This window comes from Psammomys obesus, unplaced genomic scaffold, assembly GCF_907164565.1.
Source record: "Psammomys obesus unplaced genomic scaffold, mPsaObe1.curated_primary_1811, whole genome shotgun sequence".
NCBI lineage: Eukaryota > Metazoa > Chordata > Mammalia > Rodentia > Muridae > Psammomys > Psammomys obesus.
Window position 1 is genome coordinate 10,797,177 of NW_026585504.1, and position 26,794 is coordinate 10,823,970.

Genomic DNA, 26,794 nt, shown 5'->3' on the forward strand with positions numbered 1-26,794 from the left:
CACACACACACACACACACACACACACACACACACACACACACACACTGCTACAGCTTGCCTCGTGCCGTTGCCGGTATACAAGTGTTTAGGGCTGACTGCTAGGTATTAGATAACCTATCCTGAGGCTTGTCCCTGAAAACTCCCCCTTTCTTGGCAGCTGTTGATTCTCTGTAGCTCTTCATGTAGGTGTGGAGCCTCATGAGATTTCCCCTGTCCGTGTTGGCATAGCACAGGCTTATTTCTTCTATAATTTATTAAGCTGTCCAATATGCCTTCGGTTAAGTGACATTTATGTAGCAAGTTTCTGGGTCGGAAATGAGTAAGGTACACTGCCCACCCTTCAAGAACTGAAAGCTTAACCTCTATGTTCAGCACAGGATGAGTTGGTGAGAAGAGCAAAGCAAATTTCAGAATTTCAGAACTGGATAAAAATAAGTGAGCACTATTAAACACGAGGCAGGCAGGGAGATTCGTGCCACTTAACAGTGTTGAGCATGTTTGATGTTCATCCCTGAGCTACTTTCAGGGATGATTGGTCAGATTTGGAGAAACATCACCATCGGTGTATTTAGGTACAATGCCCAGCAATGTCAATTTTGAGCAGAAAGAAAAACCTGGAAGCACAGTATTTCTACACAATTTTACTAACAGCCTACAATTATGAATCTGAATAGGTTGACCATCTTGCTGATTTCAGAATCCTCTGAATGCTCTAGCTGTTAAAGTAATTTGAATGTGAGTGGTATACTGGACATTTCTCAACAGAAGAAATCCCTGTTGAGAGACTTAGCTACTTAGAAGCTAAGAGAAATTGTTGAGAAAGGTTTGGCTGGAACAAGAGCTGGCCAGGGCAAAGGCATATGATTACTCTCAACCTAAGGCCTGGTTAAAGCTGAGGGTGACCCGTGGCTCCTGGACCATCTCTTACCTGTGCTGTTTGGAGGACAAGAGTCTTGGAAGGCTAGGTCCTTACTCAGGAGCTGTGCTTGGGTCAAAGGACACAGAAGAGGCAGTGGAAGTCAAGTGTCAGTAATAAACTTTTATGCTATCTAGAAGTCCATGGTATCTCCCTCATGGCATTCTGGAAGTAGTGAATGCTACTTTTTTTTGTTTATTTTAACCTCAAAAATTATAGAATGTTAAAAATTGGTTCAAGAAGATGTGGATTTTTACTGTTTTTCTTTGTGGAGCAAGACAGGTTTTACTGAGCATTAAGAATAAAGGAGGGGGAAAAAAAGAGAAGAAATCAGAGGGGTTTGGCACGAAGATCAGACAGAAGAAAAGCCCAGACTGCTTCAGCTAGTCCAATGGCTCACACAGAAACCACTGTGGGATCAGCCTGGAAAGAGAATGCGTAGGAGGGTCAACCACAGACACCGTGCAGACGCTGGGCAGACAGGATAACTGGACAGGTCGTAAATGCACATTCCTCACTAGGGCGTGCAGGGTGCTCATACTCAGGGCCTTCCCTCAACGCGGGTGGGTTGCTCTCATCCAGCTCAGCCTGGTTCTGTATCTTCAGGGAACGGGGCAGGGGAATGATTGCAGGTTTCGGGGACAAGACTGTGTGATCCATCCTCTTTGAAGGCCATCCATTTGTAGTCCTCAGGATAGAAGGAACAGAGTCAGACTCAGGCTGCCTTTACCTAGCTGTCTAACAGGGGTTTTTAATTATGGGGTTTTAATTTTGAAATTAATTTTTTTAGTTTATGTCATTTTTAAACATTTCTGGGATATTATTATTATTATTATTATTAGTAGTAGTAGTATTGTTATTATATGGGGGAAGGGACACCCTCCATAGGACCAGCGCTTTGTTTGGTAGGTAGACTAGTCATAAAGTTTAGATAAGAATCATATACATGGTCAATGAAACTGTATTTGTTCCAGAACTGTTGTGAGGCAGGTGGACAGCTTGTAGTTATATGGAGGATTATTAGGGAGAATTGGGCAATTTCTCAAAAAAAATGGCATTTAAGCTATTATCCTGCTATTGTTATAAGATTTACCTTTTAGTCACGTTGGAAATTATATCAGCCAAAGGTCAATATAAATAATCACATACTCTGCTCAGTTAATTATCTAGGAAAACGGTGAAAACTCCGTTCCCTTGATACAACTGAGATCTAAGCAGTCTTGATGGAAAGTGTGGGTGGACGTGATCATTAAAGGTTTCTTCCTGTCTCATGTCTGACAGTGATGATCCCGAACATACCTTGTTATCTGGCACGACATGTATGGTGATAATATCCAATAATTTAAACCCAAGATCAAGGTCCTAATAGAAATGGAGGGACAGGGAAAAGAATTGTGAGTCCCCCGAATTACCTCCACCCTTTCTCACTTTGCCCTCAGACATCGACGAGTGCCTTCAGAATGGCCGGATCTGCAACAATGGGCGCTGCATTAACACGGACGGCAGCTTCCACTGCGTGTGTAATGCAGGCTTCCACGTCACTCGGGACGGAAAGAACTGTGAAGGTAATGGTGATGGCCCCAGGCCTCGGGCCCCCTTCCCACTGTAGTCTCAGCATCAGGAGACTTGAACATGACAGAGCCGAGCGCTGTGTGAAAGATCAGACTGTCAAGATGCGTCTCACTTATTTCTTCCGGAAAGGCAAGCGTACTGTTTGCCCAGTGTCAGGACCACAGTCCCATTCTGGCAGCAATGTGTGTCTGAAGGTATCGGGTGTGAGTGTACCATTAATTACCTGCTCATTTTAGGCAATCGGAATTCGTGTGGTGTGGCGTTTTCTACAGTGACAGCAAACAAAACAACAGTGAACCTCACTTAAGCACACACCTTCTATAATCGCCTAGAATCCTTTTTGTATAAAGTGTCTGCCTGGTAATGAGACCCACTAACCCGTGTCTGAGCATGTAGAATTGCTTCCAGGGAAACTTAGGGCGTGTCGAGGCAGCCTGTTACATGGATTTCTGATCTCATCATGTGACCGGCTTTCCCTGGCAAAGTAAATGTGACTGCTGTGGATGAGTTTGTGGGCCTTCAGCAGAAAGGGAAGAATCCTCCTTATCATGTTTTCCAACTCCCTTAGGAAAAATCCCAACGATCTGTTAATATGTTGAAAGAATCTCAAAATTGTTCTTGGGAACATGTTCGGCAGAATATTATTTGGGTGATTTAATCCACAGACATGGTGCCAAAATTCCCCGTTAGGGTCAAATCTGTTTTTTTTTTTTTTTTTTAATAAGAGAAATAAAGAAAAATCATAAATTACTTTAGTCTGACTAAAAGCCTGTAAGTGAAAACAGGTCATGTCAAGAGGTACAGGCCTCCTGGGAGAGTTTCAATGGCTCACAGACCAGCGTGCCCGTGAAATTAAGAACTGTCTCTGTGATCAAAGGGACCTAAATATTAGTAGGCTCAGCTGGATCCCAAAGCCGGGGCTAGCACTTACTAAATCCAGCTTTGCAATATCTACTTCAAATCGCTTGAAATGACACTTTTTCTTCTTCTTTTTTTTTTTATTATTCTTCAGATTATTTTTTAAGAATTTCATACAATGTAATTTGATCACATTTCCCCTCCTTGGCCCCCAAAGAATCAGGAGTTAGCCTAAATACATTTTCATCCCCACTAGCCTTAATTTTTGTTTCATTTTTAGTTTATGAGAACACAAGCCAGTGGACTAACTAAGCTAGCTGAGCTGTTAGCATTCCTTGTGGCTTGTGGTGACCCCCGCCGAAAGGCTCGCACTACCCTTCGTTGGGTCAACCTGAGCTTGGGATGCCTGTTTTCCATGCCTTCTTTTCTCTTTGTGTTTATCATCTGGATGAAAACGGGCTATACTTTGAAAACGTAAGAAAGAAATGGGAGACGCTGGAATTATACTCATCCAGGCCTGCCTTCTTCTCACCAAGAGAACACGGGTCTCTCTTTCTAGACATGGATGAGTGCAGCATACGAAACATGTGCCTGAACGGGATGTGCATCAATGAAGACGGCAGCTTCAAGTGCATTTGCAAACCTGGATTCCAGCTGGCGTCAGACGGCCGCTACTGCAAAGGTGTGTCCCGGAAATCCCTGAAGCGTGGTCTTTGCCCGCTTTCCTTCTCTCTACAGCTACTGTAAAGATTCTTCCCACAGGGGATTCCCAAGAGTCTGATTTGGAAACCTGAGTGGTAGCCCTTCTTACGTTCAGCTGTTCAATCAGCTACAGTTATTGAAACACAGCTAGTCCTATAGTCTTATTTCAGAGAAGGCGTTTGGGTTCTTCCCAAAAAGTCCTGGAGATCAGCAGAGGTGTGGCAGTTTAAGGTGCTAAAGCGTCAATCCGTTGCAATGGATCCGGCAATCTTTCTGATAAAGCTGAGTTCTGCCTTTTCCTTCCAGCTGAGGAATAAGGATGGGGGATGGGGAGGGCCGGGGGTGTTCTTGATCATTACCTTAGGCTATTAATCACATCTTCCCTTGGGGGGGAAATGCAGACGTATTTGTGGTACTGTATTCCTGGTATAAGAAACAGCAACAAATTTAGGTTTTAGCAAGTTACTTAAGGAAAAAAGAAAGGCAAGAAGAACAAAGCAGAAGAAATAAATCATGAGTCACAGAGGTAGCCTGATAAGTTTTGAAGTACTCTCGTTGCTTCAAGTATTGGAAGCATAACTTAGAAGTTCCATTTGTGCTGTTGGGTTTTAACAAGAGTTGCTGGAGACAAATGTGCTCCTCTTCCCTGCTGTACGAAGTCAGGGATGGGTAACTTCAGCTAGAACCAAACTTCTCAGTCCAGGAAGCCCACTGAGTTGACAAGAGCCTCCGTTCACAGCTTCTGCTGCAGAAATGGAGCACTGAGTGCCCAAAGGGCAGCATGATGTCACAGGGTGCCTCTTCTGAGAGTTTCTAGTTTTCAGCTCTGGTTAAGGTACCATGGAAGAAAGCCTTGTATGTCTTAAGTTCTTGGCAAAGTGTGTACTTTTTCCAACTTTGAAAGAGCTTCCAGGCCTTGCTTCCCTACCTGCATCCCCTGTGACCTTCACATCATTGGCTTGTATAACATTGTGTAAACCCGCCCTCCGTGGAAGACAAACAGTTTACTTTTTCAAATTTTGAAGCAGGAGAATGGTTTCTGTACGCATTGAGCTCTGTGCCAGGAGGAACCTGATGTGGGGGAGAGAAATTTGAGACTTTCTGCCGTAAGATAAAATGTCAGGCTGTGCAAATTAAGTGTTGTACATGTGGGAAAGAAAGGGGAAGGGTGTGATTGCTGGGCTATTTGAAATGCCAAGGCATGGTGATCAAAGTGACAGCCTCTTGGCAATTAAATTATGCCATCTCAGAGGACATTAGGACCTCAAAGATGAATGTGGGCTCTGAAGCTATTGGTAGTCATGGAAATGCTGTCTTCTCCATAAATAGCTTGTTGAATTGTGTGGAAGAACTGACAGTTACACTGGTTCACCTGAACTTAGCATTCTGGAGAGAGGGAAGGAGGAAGAGAGAGGGGAAGGAAGAGGATCAGTTCATACTATTGTCCTCTCCTTCCCTCCCCCACAGAGCTCAGATAAACACACTTGGGGGGGGGGAAGTCAGCCATCCTATGGAGCTTTCCCTCATGTCATGTTGCTCTTCTTGCTGGGGGATGAGGTTTTCATCTGTCATCCTGAACCCGCAAACACATGATGCTGAAAGCCGGGGCAACAGCGCCTGTGCCGACTGTGGGGCTCTACTTCCTGCTGAAAAGCCTTTGGGCTTCTTTTTAGAGTATAGACTTCACTATTGCACTGAAAGTCCCTGCTTGAACAAAAGGTGCCTGGAACAGAAGAGCCAATCTGACTTCACGTTCTTAACTATGACTGCTGTTTTAAATACAACCTGAACATGAAGTCTTGGGCCACCGGGATGTATTTTGTGCCAGACAACACAAACTAAGTGAAACACAGAGGTGCTTCACTCTCAGTTTGCTTTTTTTTAAGGTCAGGAGAAAGGAAATGATCGAATACTCTAGTTGTATGTCGTAAAAGGACTGCTACAGGGTGACTTGTTTCTAAGCATCCTTGTTTTTCAAAACTCAGTTTGGGTACCCTTTCTACTTTCTCATATTAATGGGGGAAGTCTCTGCTGTTGCTAATGTGGGTGCAGTGACATCTTTTCCAGTATGTAAGGTCACACACAGGGTACTAAAAAATACTCAGCAGCGCTTAAGAAAGGCTTTACCATGTTTCAGTGGCTTCGAGTGTTGTACTGACAAAGGGCTGTCATCAAAGTCATCTTATGTTCCTTTCTGTTCTGTCTCCACGATGCTCCTTCTGGGATTTAATGTCTGCCTCTTACTAATTGTCCCAGAGGCCTCAGACGAGGCTGATCCTAGCAGGGATTCCAGCGTGGGTGTGGGCTGCAGAAAGGAAAAGCTTCCTTTCCACCGAAGTTGAAAGATGCAGTGTATAATCAGCTTAGATTCTAGCATGGTTAGATGCATTGGAGAGTCCTTTGTCTTCTAGTGCTCATTTTCCTTCCTCAACCAATTCTGTCTGGCATTGTGTTCTTCTTTTTGATAGCAAGCATCTTGGGGGTGGGGAGATCCTGTTAAGATGGTTTTCATAGGAAAGTACCAAACTCGGTTGATTTCTCCATTCGCCATCTCTGTGTTCCGCAATTACCAAAGTGAACTTGCTCAATGGTGTTAAAGAAGCGCCTCTTCCTGCTACAGATATCAACGAATGTGAAACCCCCGGGATCTGCATGAACGGACGCTGTGTGAACACGGATGGCTCCTACAGATGCGAATGCTTTCCCGGACTGGCCGTGGGTCTAGATGGGCGTGTGTGTGTTGGTAAGAAAAAGCTACAGCCTGATTTATGACAAATGCTCCAGTAGTCAGCAATACTTACCAAACGTGTCCTTCCCTAGGAGATAAGGTACAATGATTTCTGCTGAACAAGAATCTAACAAATCCAGTTCTCTTCTCGAATACATTGGATACTAATGTTAGGAATAGAAAAATAAGGTTAAATAAAGGAAGGGCTGGGAAATCCTCCCCTTTTCTTTCCTCTTTTCTGCCCTGAATATATGCCCATCTTCAATTTTCTCCCAGCTTCCTTTGCGGATAACCGTCTATTGAATTGCCTTGTATATGTACACCATGGTGGACATTTTAATAGGTAATTAACCGTCCAAGGGAACTCCATGATGCCACAGAAACATGGATGTTTCAGAAACATGCAATGATGGTTTTATGAAGCTTTGAGATTTGTCAAATAACAAGACTTTTATCCAAATTATATTTTTAAAGGATACTCAGTAAGCCCTTTGAATCAGGAAAGGATTGGACGAAGTTTAAAATTCCTTCTCTAGAGATAAAGATAACAGCTTAGTTGACCAACATCTGCAGGTTTATATAATGAACCATTTAAAGATTAAACTTTCTCCCTTTTGGAAAGTAAACCCAATTTAGACATTCAATAACTGCCTGTTTATTTTCGCGCAAGCCACATTTCTAATAAAGGTCTTACTTATCACAGTGTGAGATCCAACCTTCATGCAGTGTTTACAGAGTTCCTGCTCTCTGCATGCCTAAGGAAGACAGAAATGAATCAAAAATAATCCGAGCACTTAAGGGCCTCACAGTTTGCTCAACTGCGATAGCCAGAGGAAACTGGTTGGCTCTGGCCATTGGTCCCCACTGCTCAGAAGCTAATGTGGTTTTTTTTTTTTGGGGGGGGGGTGTTCTCATTGTCAAATGCTAAATACACAGGCATTCTCTGTGCCTTAGAACAGGGGCAATGGAGAAATAAAGGCAGCTTTGGCCTCGATGGTGGGGGAGGGCTTTCTCTGTCCGAAATGACAACATTATGACGGGTGATTCCTCCTGGTTAGACACACACATGCGGAGCACATGCTACGGGGGATACAGGAGAGGCCAGTGTGTGAAGCCTTTGTTTGGTGCTGTGACCAAATCCGAATGCTGCTGCGCCAGCACCGAGTATGCATTTGGAGAACCCTGCCAGCCGTGCCCTGCGCAGAATTCAGGTAAGTGGCGTCATAGAGCGCCCCCCCCCCCCTTCTGCCACCATCCATGGTCTTTGCTTTCATATAAGTTAGCAGGAAAGGCTGTGTTATGCTCCCAGCTCCCAAGGATATCTTGTGTACCCTCCTGGGGTGTTGGCAGAGGCTCGCCAGTGTCTAGACACACCTTACTTTCCCTGTCCTCGCAATTATTTGCCATAGGCAGGCAGTTCATGGGCCTCTGGAGGAACCACCCCACCTCGTGGTCACGCTCCCAGGAACGCAGGCAGCTGCAGGACGCTTGCTTGCTTTTTCGCAGGAGCTGAGTATTATAAAAGCAGAATTTTACACAGTGTAAAAATAAATAACTTTCAGATGACCTGAATATTCCCAGCAGCTTCCCAGAAGGCCATTTGTAAACTTTGTTCACAACCCACATGTTGATTTTGGTGTACTTTTCTTAAATGGCTTTATTCAACCTTAGGGAAAAAGTATTTTTCTGTAGTTGAGGTGGAGAGCATGGGGAAAAGACAGGCAGGCAAGTGAGTCAAAACCCTGCTTCCTGACTCACGGGAAGAAAGATCTGGGGGAAATTAGTTCTTTGTACAAATTTTTGCTCATTTAAGTATTTGAAAAAGATTTACATTAATAAAGATAATTATAAAATGGAATTATATGGACAAGGAATTCCTAGTGCTCTGACCTACAAAATAAATTTCATTAGATGAACTAGACAGTCCTAGATGTAATTATATATAATCACAAAGAAAAAATAGTTTAATGAAATATCTCATGTTGTCTCCCATATGCAGATTGTGTGTGTTATGTGTCTGTGTGCATGTGTGTTTATTTGTGTACTACAGTAGTAGAAAGGGACGGTTAGGTGGGAGAAATGACAAAGTAATGAAATATATGTCACATGTAAGCAGAAATCGGGCCTCTTTGGGAGAGAAAAAGAAAAAGAAAACCAGGGAGACAGAGAAGAAAAGGTATTGGTGGAGTAAAACTGATATACATTTAGGAAGAAAAAAGGTAAGTCATTGAAATGAAGTTGGAAGATATTTTACTCTCTGAATACGATTTTAACATAGCTTGGCAGTTGACTTTTGTTGTCCTAAAATAAAGTTAGGACAACCCCCCCCCCCAAAAAAAAAAATGGTTAGTGAGTTTTTACGTAAGATTCAGTTATTTCATCTCCTTCCTAAGGAAAATTCATTAAAAATTAACCCAAGAGTTATTTTTAAAGATTTTCAAATAAAAATAATCTTTGAAATGACGGTGTTCAAAATTAAATATCATAAGAAGCTAGATGAAGGGAAGACTCAAAAGAACATGAGAAATGCCACTTAAACGATAAAAAGTATTGCTTTGCCTGGGACACAGATTATTTGTATGTCACCACAATCAGTTCAATGCACATTTAATGCACTTCAGTTATATGTAAATATTCATTCAAGCAAAATGATGGCATAAAACTCTATAGTCATGTATTCTGTGCTTGGCTGCACTAATCTTTTTAAAGTACTGTTCTCACAGACTTTGAATTTCTGAGACAGGTGTGTCACTAAGACTGGAAAGATGGCAGCTTTGATGCTCACTACAGTTCTTTGCTTTCACGCTTGCCCTCTGGACCAAGGTCATCTGCATGATGTACTCAGGGACATGACATGGCTTTAGGGAAAGGTCACTAAAGAAACCCAGTTTCATTAAGCAGTAAGGCTTAGCGGAAGCTACACCAGGAGCCTGCAGCCACTAACTTCCAGCTCATATTTGTAATATGTTGTCTGAGGGTGTTTACATGGAAAAGGTGGACATGTGGAAGTTCTTTCACCACATCAGTGATTGACAGGGATGTCAAATCACCAAAGATCCTTGTGTAGAATCTGCCTCATTTCAGGAGGGGTGACTTCACAAGCCCTGACAGTCCCTAGAGTCTCTTAGCCAACTGAGTGAGAAACCACAACCATGCAAATTTCCAAGGTCACTGGTGCTGTGCAGGCCAAGTGGGCTGGGGGAAGCTGCGTCACTGTCTCCTAACCTGATTTACGTGGCTCAGCAAGCCCTCTCGCCTCCTCGGCCTTCCAGCGTTTCCTTCTCTCAGAAAGCCGTCAGCTAAGCCCTATGAGTGCAGCTCTGGAGGGTTATCCATGCTGCTGGCCATCCTGCCTTCCATGGTACTACCTTAGGGTAGCTTAGAAAATAGTTAATAAGAGTGTGAACTGTGTTTTAATATGATCTCATTAAACCTAGAGAGCTGCAGTATGGAATGGGCATGAGTACGCCGAGGGGAGGGATTTGCTTGTCGCCAGAAGTGTGTCAGCATTCAGATCCCTTAAATGCACAGAGCAGTGGTAGAGGCACTGACAGAGGCCTTGCTGTGCTTCTGCTTAGGCCAAGTGTCAGCTCATCTGAATTAGCCTTGAGAACACCATCCATGGGATTGTCATTGGTTTTTGTTTTTTTTCCTTGCTTTATTATTCACAAAGTTTCATGACCATTTTAATAGTTGAGAATGTGAAAAGATAACAAAGATAGGTTTTTGTTTTGTTTCTGTTGTCTTTCAGTCTCTGGTTTTTAAATACACAGTGGCTGACTCGGTCTTCCTTGTTCCTTTTTGGCCTCCTTTTAAATTTTTTTTTTATGAAAACATTTTACTACTTGTTACAAAATGCGCACTTTGGGGGATTCATTTTTAAGGCTGCTTTCTTGGTTTTGTTTGCTTGATTGGTTGGTTGGTTGCTTCATTAGTTGGTGTGTGTGTGCCGTTTTTTATTTTTGAGACTGAGTCTCACTATGTAGCCTTGTCTGTAATGGAACTCACTATGTGGACTAGGCTGTCTTTGAATTTATAGAGATCCTCCTGCCTCTGCTTCTTGAGTGCTGGTATTAAAGGTGTGTGCCACCATGCCTGGCTAAAGGATTCTCCTCTGCGTATTGTTAGAGTTGTATATAAGACTTCATACAATTGTAAGAACTAGAGAGCTGGTTCTGTCCCAAGTTTGGGGAGAGATTCTGCGCACCTCTGTTTACTAAGAAAGATTGCATGATCTTAATATGTGTTAGGAGTTTTCCTGTGGATTCACCAAGGAAAGTTAGCACAGTACCCCAATGATTCAAATGGCGCTTGCACATGAGACTGGATATTTTGTTGTGCTCTTGTGAGGAGAGCCCAGAGTGTTTGAGGAGAACTGAGGAAATGTGAGAACCTGACTGTACTAGAAAAAAAAAAAACAAAACACAAAAACTACAACTGAGAAACAGAACTATTCCCAGCATGGCAGGGGAAAGTTTTATGAACAGCTAAGAAACCACATTTTAACAGGCACGTTTCACTGTACGTGTAAAGTGTTCCCTGGTGAACAAATTGAGTTGTAGGGAAAATACACCTTTTCCAAAAGTGCTTTGCCCAATTGCTATGACTTCCCTGTATCCTTCAAAGCCAATTTCCTCAGGCGTGCAGAACCCTTAAAATGAAAGCCCGGTATAAAGGTGACTCCCACAGGGGACGCCTCCCTCTTCTCTCACCACTTTAGCTCAGTTCTCCTTGCGTTGGAGGAAATGATGCGTGTTGAGAGCAAAACTGACCTGTTCTGAAAACAAGGGCGCATTTATTATCTGGTAATTTCTTACAGCGGAATATCAGGCACTCTGCAGCAGCGGGCCGGGCATGACTTCAGCAGGCACCGGTAAGGAGTCGTTTTGAATTTCCTGACTTAAGTATGTGTGAAGGCAGTATTGATCCTTCTGTGGGTATCTACTTACTCTCATGACACAGTCTGGCCTGACACCTTGCTTATCACTGGTGATGGACATGGATGACCAGAAGCCCCATGGCAGAACTGCTGTGGCAGCCTGGTGGCTATGGGTGTGGGGCTTTCTCACGGGCCTTTTCTGGGGAAAAGCCCTAGATGACATACAGTGGCCGGCGTTACTCATTCTAGGGACGTGGCAGCCTAAACCTTTTATGGATTTCCACTATTAAATACAGTGGAGGATTTTGGATTGGATGAACAGTTATCCATCCACAGTCTGAAAGATTTCTTAATTCTCAAAGGTTCGGTCATAAGATGCCACTTAAATTTTGTAGCAAGAAATAAGAGCAACTAACTAGGTTAGAAGAAAATAAGGTATTTGTGTAGGAGCTGAGGAAACCAATGTTGGGTGTCGCTAAAAGAACAGAATCAAAAGAGACCACGAAGATGAATGTAAGGTCGGTGACAAGAGGAAGGGACTTCCTCACTCACATGAAACTAAGCGATTTCACTAGGGGATTCTGGGAAAGCCCAAAGTGGCTGATGCACCTCACCATATGTGTGGTTGAGCAGAGAATATTGATGAAGGGGGGAACTAGAGAAGCTGGTGATGAAGGAGTCAGTGGGGATCAAACAAGCTGTGATAAGGACATGGAGATGAAGAAAATCACAACCCTGACATTTAAAGATCATCCATCCACGTACTGCCGCTCTTCTTCCCTCTCTGACATGAGGGAGGTCTGCTCAGTATATGAGAACACAAAAGAGGCAATGCCTGGCCGCCTCAGGGCCAAAGTGGAAGCTCTGAGCTTGCTTTCAGTCTGTAAGGATTGCCTGCTGAAGGATTGTCCCACTCAGTGGGGGAGGGGCCTTGCATGAGCACCAACTTTGTAACCAATAAACACGTGATTCATGCTTTATTTGAAGATGTTGTTGAACTTAACAAAAATTGAAGCGAGGGCGTGATGTAATCACCTTGGCGGTATGCAAGGCAGAGAGGGAAGAGGAAGGAGGTGGTGTCGGGGACTTGGGCTCTCAGCATCATCTGCTCCCATCCTGGTTGCTCAGACCGTCCAAGACATCTTCCTCAGCTTAATTTGGGGATGATAGGTAATCTTATGGTCAGCTCAGGTGCCAGTTTTCCTCCAGGGTCTGGAGTTGGGGGAGATTTGGCTCATTATCTTATGGTGAGCAGAAAGAGTGGCATTTCTCTTCCAAGTGAACCCACTGGGAAGTCCTAAGGTCACTGCACATACTGTACTGTTTTGTTTGGTTTTCATTTAATGTTTGTTTTAGACTGCGATTGACTTTGAACTTTTTGGTGGCGTAGATATAAACGAATGTGCATTAGATCCTGATATTTGCCCAAATGGCATCTGCGAAAATCTCCGCGGGACCTACAAATGTATATGCAACTCGGGATACGAAGTAGACATAACTGGAAAAAACTGTGTCGGTAAGGAGGTTGCCTTGCTCTCTTTCTTGACAGCTGGTGGAGAATCGTGCCAGATTCACTCGGGAAAAGAGAAGCTTGTTAGGTGTAGGAAAGGCAAGGCAGGAGCCTCTCTCACAGTGCTACAGAGCCGTTCCTATTTCTACCGAAACGGTTCCCCCAACTACTCATTAGATTTAACCAGAGATAGCACAGCTTGTTTTCAGGCACTCTGCAGCAGCGGGCTGGGCATGACGTCAGCAGGCACCGGTAAGGAGTCCTTTTGAATTTACTGACCTAAGCATGTGTGAAGGCAGTAACGATGGTGCTACATTAGCTTTAAAAAGCATCCTTCTCCATGTGACGAGAACCTTCAATGAAGGAGGAATCCAGAAACTAAGTACGTCATTTGGTTAAGAGGAAACAGTAAGCCTAAGAGCATTAGTCTCGTTCTCCAACATTCTTCAGTTGCCTAGAACAGTGTTTCCTGAAAACGTCTGCTGTCTGGAGCGACATGTAGACTGTGTTTCCTGAAGCTGGGCTTTTACAACCAAGATACTCATACTCCTGGAGAAAGAATTACACAAACCAAAGCGTAGAGTGGTGTGTTTTTTATTTGAAGAACAAATATATCTTTAATATAAGCAAATGCACCTTTGTGGAATATGATATAAATTAATAAGCTTTAAGATAAACTAGAAAAATCTCAGAATATATAAACTTCCATTCAGAGTTTTGGAGTTAGGTGCTTCCCACTTTTACCTTGGTGATTTTTAGAGCCAGAGCTGGAAGGTCCCTGTCCAAGGAGCTGATCTAACTTTGAAGCAAGCTCAGGGGTCATTCAGGTTGTTATAAAATCTATTCACTCTTCCAGTCTGGCACACAGCCTATCAAATATCAATAACTTGTTGCATGCTGGGCTCTATGGCTTCCCATCCACATCATAGTCTCCATGGGCTCAGACCCAGGAGAAGAAAATCCCTGCTCGCACATGTCTCTGGCCATTTGCAGAGCCCATTTGAAGCCTCTTGGTGTTTGGAACTCTTGGGAAATGGTTGTGTTCCTTATAGTACCTTGATAGACTTTCAGCATTTCCTTTGCTCAATAGAAACATAACTTCCTGTCTGATTTTCTCATATTTTAAGCACACACGCTGTGTGGGCATGTGTGTGCGTGTGTGTAGTCTATTAAAGTATATTCACTGCTGTGGTTGGAGTAATTCCACGTGACTTCACCTCCCAGGGCTGGGACCACAGGGGTCCACCATTACATTGAGGTTGCTCCTTTCTATTTATTTAGGACCTTAAACCAGTAAGATTAGTTTCTTTAGTTCTAATGCTGTAAAGACTCCTACTTTTCAGAGAATCCAAGAAGTGAATTAAATAGCATCAGCAGCTCGAGGCTTTGCAGACCTCAGTTTTGAGAAGCAGAACAAGCCCCGATGTGGGGCGAGCCGATGGAACAAGAGTCTTGTCTCTGTGGACTTGATTGTACCATTAGGAATTTAAAGACCTAACCTCAAGGGAGAAAGGCCTTGCTTGCCAAGGGACACACTTTCAAACGTTCCCATTTGTTGTCTTTCCAGATATTAATGAGTGTGTGCTGAACAGCCTACTTTGTGACAATGGACAATGTCGAAACACACCTGGAAGTTTTGTCTGCACCTGTCCCAAGGGATTTGTGTACAAACCTGACCTAAAAACCTGTGAAGGTAACTGCTTTGTCTTTATACTATGCATCTCTCTCTGTGTGTGCGTCTCTCTCTCTGGGAAAGCCATTAGACCACCTTAGGAGTAAATTAGAGTCTCTTCTATTTTAGATAATCAAACCAATTCTACCGGATTCTCTGCTTCTAAATGTATAAAGCCACAGATGGTACTTACTTGCATTTGGCATTTTACTCACCCTTTCATGGTGGTTTTAGGGCATTCATTTTCATTTGCCTCTAGCTGACATTTCATTTGCCATCACTTATTAGATGAAGAAAATGTTGTGCATGTATAATTTGAATTTGTAATTCTCTCCAGATTTTTCTGAATACGAAGACTCACTCATGTGCCAGTTTCTATACTAAAGAAATATGTTCAGTTAGTGTTTTGACATTCCTTCTTGTTTGGAAAGACCTGTTTAGGGGAGCTTTACTATCTAATGAAGAATATATGGTAGCAATTAAGGCCAAAGTCGAGGTACACATTTTAATGCTTAGGAGCAGCTTTCGGTAGTAATGGAGACCTGGTTTTATTTCAGACATTGATGAATGTGAGTCGAGTCCCTGCATTAACGGAGTCTGCAAGAACAGCCCTGGCTCCTTTATTTGTGAATGTTCTCCCGAAAGCACTTTGGATCCAACCAAAACCATCTGCATAGGTATTTATCCTTCTTAGACTGATGTGTCCGTGTTTATCAGTAAGTTAGTGCTCCTATGCTTAGTGGCTGTTTTGACCGCAACAGAAGCTTAGATATAGAAGGCACGTTGAAAATGATTATCATTCCTTGTTTCGTGATGCTACTCTAGCTGTAATGCCTGTGTACACATTGTATTCATGATAAGATGTGTTAAATGTACATCCCCCCTCTTTCGGAAGAAACCATCAAGGGCACATGCTGGCAGACTGTCATTGACGGGAGGTGTGAGATCAACATCAATGGAGCGACCCTGAAGTCCGAATGCTGCTCTTCGCTCGGGGCGGCCTGGGGGAGTCCCTGCACTGTGTGTCAAGTGGGTAAGAGAAGCAGCTCGCGGCTCTGCAGCCATCCCACTGGTCATTCCACACACGGAAAATTCAAAGATGACCTTGATTAAACATATCCCTAAAGAGAAAACCAAAGAAGCATCAAGGACATCAATTTTATGTGATTCTGGTCAGTTGACCATTTTCCGTTTTCATGTGGTCATGTGATTAGCTTGCAGTAACTCCCAGAAGCACAAATTCCTGCAAGCTGGGTTTCCTAGCACTCCATTCCTGCTCTTCCTTATCTAAGCAATCCCATGCATATCCCCAGCAACAAAACTCGGCTCCTGTTCCAGGCCTTCCCTCAGGTTTTTGTTTGTTTGTTTGTTTTTAATCTATCATGACTGGAAAGTCTAGATAGATGTGGTTAATCTCATTTTGTTTTCCCACAGATCCCATATGTGGTAAAGGGTATTCAAGAATTAAAGGCACACAATGTGAAGGTATTTCTTTCTTTCTTTCTTTCTTTCTTTCTTTCTTTCTTTCTTTCTTTCTTTCTTTCTTTCTTTCTTTCTTTCTCTTATATAAACCAAACATTTCCGCATGTATGAAAAATGCTTGTGTTAACTTGGCCTGGATAAAGGAATAAGACAGCTTCACAGTGAGAAATATGCTTCAGAAAGGAAAAAAAAATACTGAGAAATGCAGAGCAGAACAGATGTTTAAATACACAAACTGTTAACAGTGTCAGATCACTATGGCCGAAGGACAGCATGGCTTGTAACGCTTTGGAATGGCCAATCATCGTTTGGAGTGATTGCAGATCAGGAGCAGAAAAGCAAGGCATTTCCATTTTCAAAGACTGTAGGGTTTGCATTCTTGGTTAGCTCTGTTTTGTTTTGTTTTTTAGCTGTTGTTGTTTGTTTATTTGTGTCACATTCCTGGGTGATGCAGAGGGGTAGACTCAGTTGCCTCTGATTTCAGGGTCCATGTGGACCCTCTCCAGTTTGCTGTGGTTCTTTCTCATGGAGTCTTGAGTAGATATAGGTCATGGTGGTTAACTCAGCCTGACTTGACACAGCAGCTGAAGTATTTAAAAAAAACAACAGTTAGTCCCATATGTGGGATAAAATGGAAGTTTTTTTTTCTGTTAAAACAAAGAGGAATACTACAACCCCCACCCAAGGGCTTGCTTTCCAAATGATGACTGAATCCTTTGGCTTTTTTTCTGGTTCAGACCAGCCGTTCATAACTTATCTGAGCTTCAACAGCACATTTTTGTATACAAATGGCCAAGGAAAAACTCTGAGGAACAAACCTCCCAAAAGTAGGTTCAACTTCATTCCCATTTAGTTTTTCTTCAAGAAAGCATTGAGACTTTTTTTCAACCCTGTCAGCTTGGAGAATGACCTCTTTAAAAATAGACGTGTGTGTGTGTGTGTGTGTGTGTGTGTGTGTGTGTGTGTATGTGTTAACTAAGGCTCTCCCCTCTTGGCATTTAGATTGCCTTTCTTTGGATTAATTCGATGATGTCTGTTTTTCCAAATTAAGTGCAGGGAACACACTGCTCCATGAGGCAAATTGGGGAGGATCAGTAGGTCTGGGCTTCATTGTTGAGTGATGGATGGATGTTCACGTGTTGTCTCTCCATCACCCAACCACCCACCTGGGATCAGGACTCCTTGACCAGCCCACATATATCCCACAGTATATAAAAATTTGATTTTTATAAACTCATGCTCAAGCTTTTTCTTCTTTGATTTTTTTTCTATTTCCAGTCATCTTGTCTCCTAAAGCTAACTAAACCCCTCCCCCCAGAACCTTACCTACCAGAGCTGTCCCCCAAACCTATGGCACCTGTTTCTACAGCTCCCACACTATCCCCAGAGGCCAGTGGAGAGACTTCCGGCCTCAGTAAACAAACCCATTGTTTGCTATTTAGTCACATCAGAAGTTCATATGAACTGTTTGGAGGCAGGCTAGTGTTTTGAACTGATCAGCTTCAGAAAAGGTCCTTTCTTTTGTGAGAATAATTGTGAATCTATGAGTGGGGGAAGCCAGGATTGGCTTATACAGAGACACTGACTTAATGCTTTCTTTTTCCTTTTTAGATATCAATGAGTGTGAAGTGTTCCCAGGAGTGTGCAAGAATGGCCTGTGCGTCAACTCCAGGGGTTCATTCAAGTGCGAGTGTCCCAGTGGGATGACTCTAGACGCCACAGGAAGAATCTGCCTTGGTAAAGATGAATAAGATGCAATTGGACGTTTGGACACACATGCTCTCGCTCTCACGCACACGCACACCACACACACACACACACGCAGGTTCACCCCATCTGTTAGCATCTATGGTGGTTTTCTTGACAAAGTGCCTCTCTCACTCTTCCGAGGAAAGGCTTTCCAGGTTAGTCTTTCATTCTTCCACTCACCGTCACCACAGTTGCTATTGCAGTGCTACGCACTATGCCCTATGCTGAGTGGCAGAAGGAAGCACATTTGCGCTTAATGGGGTGCCGCACCCGACTTCTTCTAGCCTGTGCTAAAGCTGATCAGATAGGTCCTTATAGGAAATCCCCATTCATATCAGGAGCAGAAATCCTTCTGGGAGAGGGAGGTTGTGGGGGCAGGTGGGAAACAGGGCTATCAGCTCTGCTGGTTGTGTGGGAATCTCCATGCCAACTGTTAGAGCCGGGAGGCACTTCCCATCCAATTGTTTCATCCCACTGACAAGGAATGGTCACTGCTAGACCAAAGTCCAGCAGCTCTCTGGTGTCTTAGCCTTTGACTCCATAAACGATGTCACATGAAGTACATTTCTGATGCTGCCTCACTCTGAAGAATATCCCCATTTTATGTGCTTCAAAGACTGTCATTCAGTTGAGGAATTTTGATCATTGTCAGATGAGAACCAACCTTTAGACACAGAACTTTAAAGTGTCAACAACATGGAAGAGAAGGGGAGTTCAGAGTTCAGAGTCTTTTCATAACTAAGGATATCAGCAAATCTTTATGTATTTAGGAGGGATCTTTATTTAACCAAAACATTCTTCTAGATTCTCAGTTGAATGACACTTCAGTGTTTAATGCGGAGTTTACTTTAAGTTACCTGCCTTAGCCTGGGAAACTTGGGGGTGGGAATAAGCATAGCCACATGCACATACACATATCAAAGGAATCATCTTAGAAGAATGGATGGCCTTGTTTGCCATATGCTCTTTATCTTAAGTAGGAAAGCTCCATTCCAGACTAGTAATCCACCTCTCCAGAAACGAGGTAGGCACAAGGCCTACTTGAGTAGCTGTTTGAGTAATATGATGCATTCCTACAACAGAGAGGGTTTGCTTCTCCCTAGAGAAGAGATGCCAAGACAACATGGAATACTTGCATTGGTGATGAAGATGGCCTTACAAAGAGAAGATGCCCACAAACAGCAAAGTGGCACCTTCTCAGTCATTGCAGAATTATCAGAAAACACCAAGAGATGGGAGGGAGCTTTTATAAATAATGCATTTAAACATGCCTGAGGGGGAGGATAAAGTCTTCATTAACAGGAATACCTACCACACAAAATCCTGGTTTTCTACTGAAAAGAAGATGTAGTCATGAATATAGCAAATTAGCATGTATCTTCCCTAACAAAAGTTGGTAGCTTTGGGCAGCGAAGGACAGCTGTCCTCAGTCTCCTGCTCCTCCCTGACAGACATCCGTCTGGAGACCTGCTTCCTGAGGTATGACGATGAGGAGTGCACCCTGCCCATCGCTGGCCGCCACCGGATGGATGCCTGCTGCTGCTCTGTCGGGGCAGCCTGGGGAACGGAAGACTGTGAGGAATGTCCCGTGAAAAACAGCCAGGAGTATGAGGAGCTCTGTCCCCGAGGACCTGGGTTTGCCACCAAAGATATTACAAATGGAAAGCCTTTCTTCAAAGGTACAGTGCTCTTTGTGGCTGGTTGGATGCCTTTTTGTGAGCCCAGTTTGCTACAAAAACCTCGTTCAGATACCTTTGCTACACATACCTTAGACTGGTCATTCCTTCAGCATTTCAATTTTCTGAGAAAAGCTCTCTCTCCTCCCTGTCCCTTTTGCCAATGGTAAAAGTTCCTACTTCTCAGAACTGCTTGAGGTTTCTTACCTCTCCTACCCATTAACTAGTAAAATAATTCTTAATACTATCTGAGAACTAGAGGAAAGTCAGTTATCTGCCAAAACAGTGTGTCTTGACCTTTTGTCTCTATTTGAAACATTCTTATTGCTGGTTAGTAATGTGATACTAGTAGATGCTCTTTGTCCAAATGCAATGGATTTCATTTCTGTGGTTTATTGTGTTTTAATATATTTTTTTGTCGTGGCATACTCTGAAGTCCATGTCAGAGTAAGAAGTTGTGGATTTAATCTAATTTTAAGGCCAGCTTAACATCTATGGACAGTGGCACAATGATTGTTTACTTCAGTATATATATAAAAAATAAGTGTTCTCTTGAAATGTAGAAGTCAGAGTAGCTAGGGGTGTTTATGAAGTCCTCACCCTGGATTACCATACATTTTTGAGATGGATATTGCCATGACTCTTAGATCAGAGCCCTCCAACCTTCTGAGCTTCAAGGGTGGACCCCTGAGGCATTCTAACTGTTCTCCCTTAACCTTTTCTTTCTGCATTTTCGTTCTTTTGAAGATATCAACGAATGCAAGATGATACCCAGCCTCTGTACCCACGGCAAATGCAGAAACACCATCGGCAGCTTCAAGTGCAGGTGTGACAGTGGCTTTGCTCTGGATTCCGAAGAGAGGAACTGCACAGGTCAGTGAGCGTGTCTGGGGTGGGGTGGGGTAGGGGCGGGAAGGGAAGCAAGGAGTCTTCACACTCCCTCTTTCCTGTGTCGCATCACATTGCAAGCCTGCCCCCCCCGCCCTCACCATGGCCGCCTGTGGTTTTCATGCAGACATCGATGAGTGCCGCATATCTCCTGACCTGTGTGGCCGAGGCCAGTGTGTGAACACCCCCGGGGACTTTGAGTGCAAATGTGATGAAGGCTACGAAAGCGGGTTCATGATGATGAAGAACTGCATGGGTGAGTCTGTGCTGCTTTAACCAGCATGGCAAGCAAGTCATCCCGAGAACCCTGGATTCTCCGTAGGCAGAAGCCCGGGCAATTCCAACTGGTTCCGCCTGGTAAAGAAGAACAGGGCACTGGCATCTTCAACGTGATGCGTTTCCATTTTACAGATATTGATGAATGTCAGAGAGATCCTCTCCTGTGTCGAGGAGGCTTTTGCCACAACACAGAGGGAAGTTATCGCTGCGAATGCCCTCCTGGCCACCAACTGTCCCCAAACATCTCTGCATGCATTGGTAAGGGGGAACTCTTTCAGACCGCTTGCATGAGGTCAGTTGCTTGACCCGTATCTCTGCCAGATTCAGACACTGGGTTTCTATGATTTCCTTTGTCTCTGAACAGACATCAACGAGTGTGAACTGATTGCAAACCTCTGTCCCAATGGCCGTTGTGTGAACCTCGTAGGGAAGTATCAGTGTGCCTGCAACCCGGGTTATCACTCGACTCCTGATAGGCTCTTCTGCGTCGGTAAGTTCTAGCCTTCTTTTTATTTCACGGTGCATTTTACTTCGTCTCTTCGTAAAATACCCAAGCTGTGCAATTATGAGTTCTGTTCTTATTGCTAGATCTTTCTTGTTTCCCTGGAAGCAAAATTCCCAAAGCGGCTCAGAATACTCACACCTTACTTCCCTCTTCCAAGAAGCAGATAAATGAAAGATATGTAACCAGATTTTTGCTTTTTGAATGATGAGCACAGCATATGCATGCCAAAGCATACCGTCCAGTGATAATTAACCCCAGGATGAACTAAACCTAGCAAGTGCCATGAAAAACACAGGAGGCATGAGGTGAAGTCTCTGCCTCCCTTGATAGAGACCATCTAAAGATTTCAGAGTTGACCATTGGCAAGAAGGCCAGGGGATGTTCCTATCTTACCCTGAAACAGAGGCCATGTCTGGCACTCTTTAAGTAAGGGTTTTTGTGGGACAAGGATTTTGCTTTGTGGTTGATCCTCTGTAGGTTTAGTCCTGCCATGAAGAGTGACACAGGAGGCCCTGCGGCTTTATCATGCCCAGAGTCAAAGTGACATTGTAGAAATGCTGCCAGTTTGAGCCTGGCTTGGGGTGTACACCACGCAGAACTGCCAAGTCTCAGATGGTTTTCGCCCAAAACCATAAATCAGCCCAGATTCTTTAGAAATCTAGCCAAGGACAACTCAAAACTTCAATTCAGTTTCTTGCAAAGGATCAGAACCTCAGCCCATCAAGCCATAATTCATGGTTATAAGTGAATCAATGACCAAAAAGTGCGCCACAACTGCAAACACAAAAGAAGGTGTTTCCATCAGTTTTTATGTGCTCCACAGGGATACACGAGACTGGCTAATTTATAATGATAGAAATTCACTGATTCACAGCTCTAGAGGCTGGGAACCAGCGGTAAAGGCCTTTGAGCACGGGCTTTCTTGCTGCACAAAAATGTGTAAAGGGCAAAAGAGGGGGACATCAAGAGTGGCCAAACTCACCCATTTTATAATGACACCAATGCCTCCCATGAGAGTGGTGGGGTCCTCACAGCTTAATAACCTCCTCAAAGTCCCATCCCTTCATACTCCTCTGGCGGGAATCAAATTTCAGCATGAGTTCAGGAGAGGACACAGCAGTCTAATCTTGTTCTCACTTCTCTTAGACATCGATGAATGCAGCATAATGAACGGTGGCTGTGAGACCTTCTGCACAAACTCTGAAGGCAGCTACGAATGCAGCTGTCAGCCAGGGTTCGCGCTGATGCCAGACCAGAGGTCCTGCACAGGTGAGCAGTTTTGCCCACTGGTTGATCTCTTTCAGTGCCAGTCCCCCAAGCAGAGTGGCTTAGGGCCTCGGCCTCAGAGTGTGACAAGCTTAGGTTCGGGTCCTTGTCCGTTGCATATCTCAGCTGTGTGTATTCAAGCAATGCACTTAGCAGCAGATCTTGGTTTATAAAATGGAATTGAGATCGTGGAAAAGAGGAAGAAGATTTAGTATAGCACCTGATGTGTAATAAATGGAATAGAAAACATTTTCTTGATTAAACAGAATTTTGGAGAGTTGCATCTTGAACCTAATTCGGTGCAATTCCAAGTGTGTTTTCTGAAGCAGCCACGTGACCTGAGGATTTGTGAACATGCAGAACCTCAGCCTCCATCTAAATCTACTGACCTGAAAAGTACTGGGTTGTCTTGGTGAGGTCATCATCTTGGTGATCCACGTGTTTGGATAGGAAGTTTGAGAAGCACTCTCTTAACTTAAACTTCTGTCTTACCACCTTATGCTGCATTAGTCAGGCAGCCAACAAGAGATAAAAAGTCAAGTGAGTGCCTCAGACTTTGATTTTGGCTCTGGTTAAGATGAGAATTTGAACATAGTAACATGAACATGATTATTTGATTCAACCTTTAACCCCCCACACACAAAATTCACCTTTATGTAATTTGACTATCCAAAGTAAATGCTGAAAGTAACCATTTAAAACCAATGATAAAATATGATTCATCATAATTCTGAATTACAAATTCATATGCTTAAATTTGTATTGATGGCCTTTTAGAGCAGTGTGGGTCTGTTGTGCCCTCAGACCATATACTGAGAATTTCGAGACTGACTGCCTTCTCTGTCCCCAGGATAATGTGATGAGGTAACTAACACAAGGCTCCATTTGGGTTTAGGTTAGGAGATGCCCGTCTGCTGCGAGTAGGCCATTATGCTTCCTCGCTGAATAATGGGGCCAGGATCAATATCCGTGACATGTGGCTGTTGGTTTTCTTCTTTCCAGACATTGATGAGTGTGAGGATAACCCCAACATCTGTGACGGTGGTCAGTGCACGAACATCCCTGGGGAGTACAGGTGCCTATGCTATGACGGGTTCATGGCATCTGAAGACATGAAGACCTGTGTAGGTGAGAGAGAAGGCAGTGTTGTCTAACTGGCCTGGTCGGGCACAGTGTTGGGAACTCACGTAGAGATCAGCTTGTTCAACTGGGTGTGGTGGCATATGCCTTTAGTCCCAGCACTTAGGGAGGCAGAGGCAGGCGGAGCACTGTGAGTTCGAGGCCAGCCTGGTCTACAAAGTGAGTCCAGGAGAGACAGGGCAACACAGAGAAACCCTGTTGCAAAATAAATAAATAAATAAATAAATAAATAAATAAATAAATAAATAAATAAATAAATAGATAAATAGATAAATAAATAAATAAAGGCAAAACAAAAGATCAGTTTGTTCCTATTTCCTGCTTCATCTCCTGCCTATAACTATTGCAAGCCAGTCGTTTTAAATTTCACCTTAGTAAATGGCTGGTGATTCCTGTGTTCTAGAAGTATTCAACTCTGAGAATGCGGTTTGGTCATCTGGAACCAGACTGATCCTCTTAAAAGTCTAACTTTTAAGCCGCAGTTAGTCTAGAGATGGTATTGCTGTGTTACCAAGGCAAGCCCCTTCTGGAACTCTGCTCCATTCCCTATGAAGTGTAAGGTTTTCTGAATCAGCTGTTAGGAAAGGGCACCACTGTTGGTCTTCCGTAATGCCGAGGACTGCCGGACTGGATTGGCCAGCACTTTCCCCAGCGTGGTGGTTTGTTTCTTTGTGTGAGTGAGCTCACCACTGCTCGGAATATCTGCAGAAGCCTTCTTCAGGTCACTGGTTCTCTCTTTCTCTCTCTCTCCCTTCCTCCCTCTCCCTCCTTCTCTCTCTCTTTCTCTCTTTCTCCCTAAAATGTACCAGTGTGAATGGAGTTTCTCATCATTTTGTTTGTTTGTTTGTTTGTGGAAGCATTTAAGTATTATATTTTATAATGTTTTTTTTCCTCGAGATTATTATTTCAGTGAAAGTGTCTTGCCCTTTCTTCGTTTTCTGTTATAGTTCTTTTATCTAACAGAGAAAGTGTCCGTTACAGCAGGAACTTGGGTATATGAATTGTATCTGTGTCTTATAGATGTCAATGAATGTGACCTGAATCCGAATATCTGCCTCAGCGGGACCTGTGAAAACACGAAAGGCTCATTTATTTGCCACTGTGATATGGGCTATTCAGGGAAGAAAGGGAAGACAGGCTGTACAGGTATGTTTTCTTTTACATATTAAAAAAAAAAATACCAAGCAGCTAAGAAACTGCCATAATTACAGTTTAACACATTTTTAAACATCATTTTCACTGCATTGTAGGTATTTTGTGGCCCATGTTTTATTAATTTAGCTTCTATGCCTTTGACACTTTCCATGCTTTATTAGAACCAAGGTGAATGACGTCTGTTCTTTACCTGTGAAAATAAAGACGTTCTGTGCTGGATAAGTGAATGGTGTAACTTTTATAGGGCAAGAGTCATACTTTGAGGCCACGTTAGTGACTGTGCTGGTTACTGAAGATTATCAACCCTTGGTCAGAGCAAGCTTCTTTGCCAACACTTCATTTTACAACTGCAATTTCTTTTTCAAAGAAAATGCCCTGTATTTCATCAGTTCTTGCCAGTCTTTCATTCCCCAAGTCAGATTGCTTTTGACACATTAAGTTTTTAGCCTAAACAAGTCTTTGTTTGTGTGACATAGTTGATGTCAAGAAATTGAACCATTCGCAGTTCTCTTGTTTGTCATCAACAGCGCCTAAGAACACCCTTCACAATATTTTCAGGAGGCTCTTTTATCAAATGCCAAATAAAAGAAGCCACTTGGTGCCATGGTGTTGTACTTGTTATTTCCAAACATGAAATAATGAAATTAAGAACATGGAATGGCAGTGATCCATTTTTTAAAGGGAAACCTTGCATAATTGAATTTGCAGAGAGGCTGAGACTGAGCGAACAGGAAGTACTCATTGCTGGATGAGTCAGCAGTCACCTTTTAGTAAACCCTATGAGCAGAAACATACTCAGAGAAATACTCTCTTTTCAGTACCTCTCTATTCTTTCCAACTGCAGCCTAGAATGGCCTGTCAGTTTAACAGTATCCAGCACGTGCTGTAGGAAGAAGCCCCAGATTCTTGTAACCTCTTAGATATCAGGGTAACGTGGCCTTTGATATTCACATTTGAAAGAACAGAGTCCTGGATTTTGTCCTGGGTCTTTCCACTGGTTTGTGACCATGAACAAATCGCCAGAGATCTCTGACTTTATCCAAACATTACCCCCTCCCCCCAGGCAAAGAACTCTGCAGTGGCCTAGGGAGGAGGGGCCTGCACTGGGTGAGGAGAAAGAGATCTTCTGTGAATAGCCCTGGGAGTAACAGCCAAGGGTATCACACTGGACCGGAAATGACTTACACAGACAGGAACTGGCAAGAAGCCTCACACACTTGAAAACAAGTTTTTAAAAATCAGCCAGACTGTCTTTTCAGTTTCACGTAATTTTGGCTCTTTCAGGCTGGTTTCAAGTCAGTGTTACTCATAGCTTCGAGTGCCATCAGGTCCCCTTGGTAATGGTCGAGTTAAAGACAAGTGTTTATAATGTCCCAGACGACTAATGTAAACGGAGATACTTATCTTGCCTGATTGGATAAGCACTACAAATAACAGCAAAACAAGATGTTGCAACCGTGTCTCTCTTACACACACACTCACACACACACAACATACATGCACATCCTGCTTATTTAGATAGAATTTTTAAAATGAGTACCCTAAGAAGCAATTATTAAGAACATAGATGCTGTTTCCTAAGGAGGGGCTTAGTTTGATGAGAAGCACGGTCGCCCTCTGGGTGCCATTACAGATCCATCTAAGTATGTCAGCTCTCCTGTCGTTACTGATTGTTTCTATTTTAACAAATAAACATGTTTTATTCCCCCAATCACATCGGCAGTGTTAAGAATCCACCCACTGACTCATTCCCAGCCCACACAGGGTTTCTTTCTTTCTTTCTTTCTTTCTTTCTTTCTTTCTTTCTTTCTTTCT

General features: G+C 43.3%; 1 protein-coding gene across 1 annotated transcript in view; it reads left to right on the forward strand.

Moving 5' to 3' along the window:
- The window catches only part of Fbn1 (fibrillin 1), a 174,654-nt gene that overhangs the window by 90,686 nt on the left and 57,174 nt on the right, over positions 1–26,794 (forward strand). Inside the window, exons 14-32 of the mRNA XM_055599100.1 lie at positions 2,358–2,483; positions 3,908–4,030; positions 6,671–6,793; positions 7,837–7,989; positions 11,598–11,651; positions 13,048–13,173; positions 14,735–14,860; positions 15,397–15,516; positions 15,735–15,872; positions 16,274–16,324; positions 17,933–18,058; positions 19,522–19,749; positions 20,494–20,619; positions 20,762–20,890; positions 21,046–21,171; positions 21,278–21,403; positions 22,565–22,687; positions 23,687–23,812; positions 24,845–24,970. Coding sequence (XP_055455075.1) covers positions 2,358–2,483; positions 3,908–4,030; positions 6,671–6,793; positions 7,837–7,989; positions 11,598–11,651; positions 13,048–13,173; positions 14,735–14,860; positions 15,397–15,516; positions 15,735–15,872; positions 16,274–16,324; positions 17,933–18,058; positions 19,522–19,749; positions 20,494–20,619; positions 20,762–20,890; positions 21,046–21,171; positions 21,278–21,403; positions 22,565–22,687; positions 23,687–23,812; positions 24,845–24,970 — 2,376 coding nt within the window. The remainder of the gene's footprint in view (positions 1–2,357; positions 2,484–3,907; positions 4,031–6,670; positions 6,794–7,836; positions 7,990–11,597; positions 11,652–13,047; positions 13,174–14,734; positions 14,861–15,396; positions 15,517–15,734; positions 15,873–16,273; positions 16,325–17,932; positions 18,059–19,521; positions 19,750–20,493; positions 20,620–20,761; positions 20,891–21,045; positions 21,172–21,277; positions 21,404–22,564; positions 22,688–23,686; positions 23,813–24,844; positions 24,971–26,794) is intronic.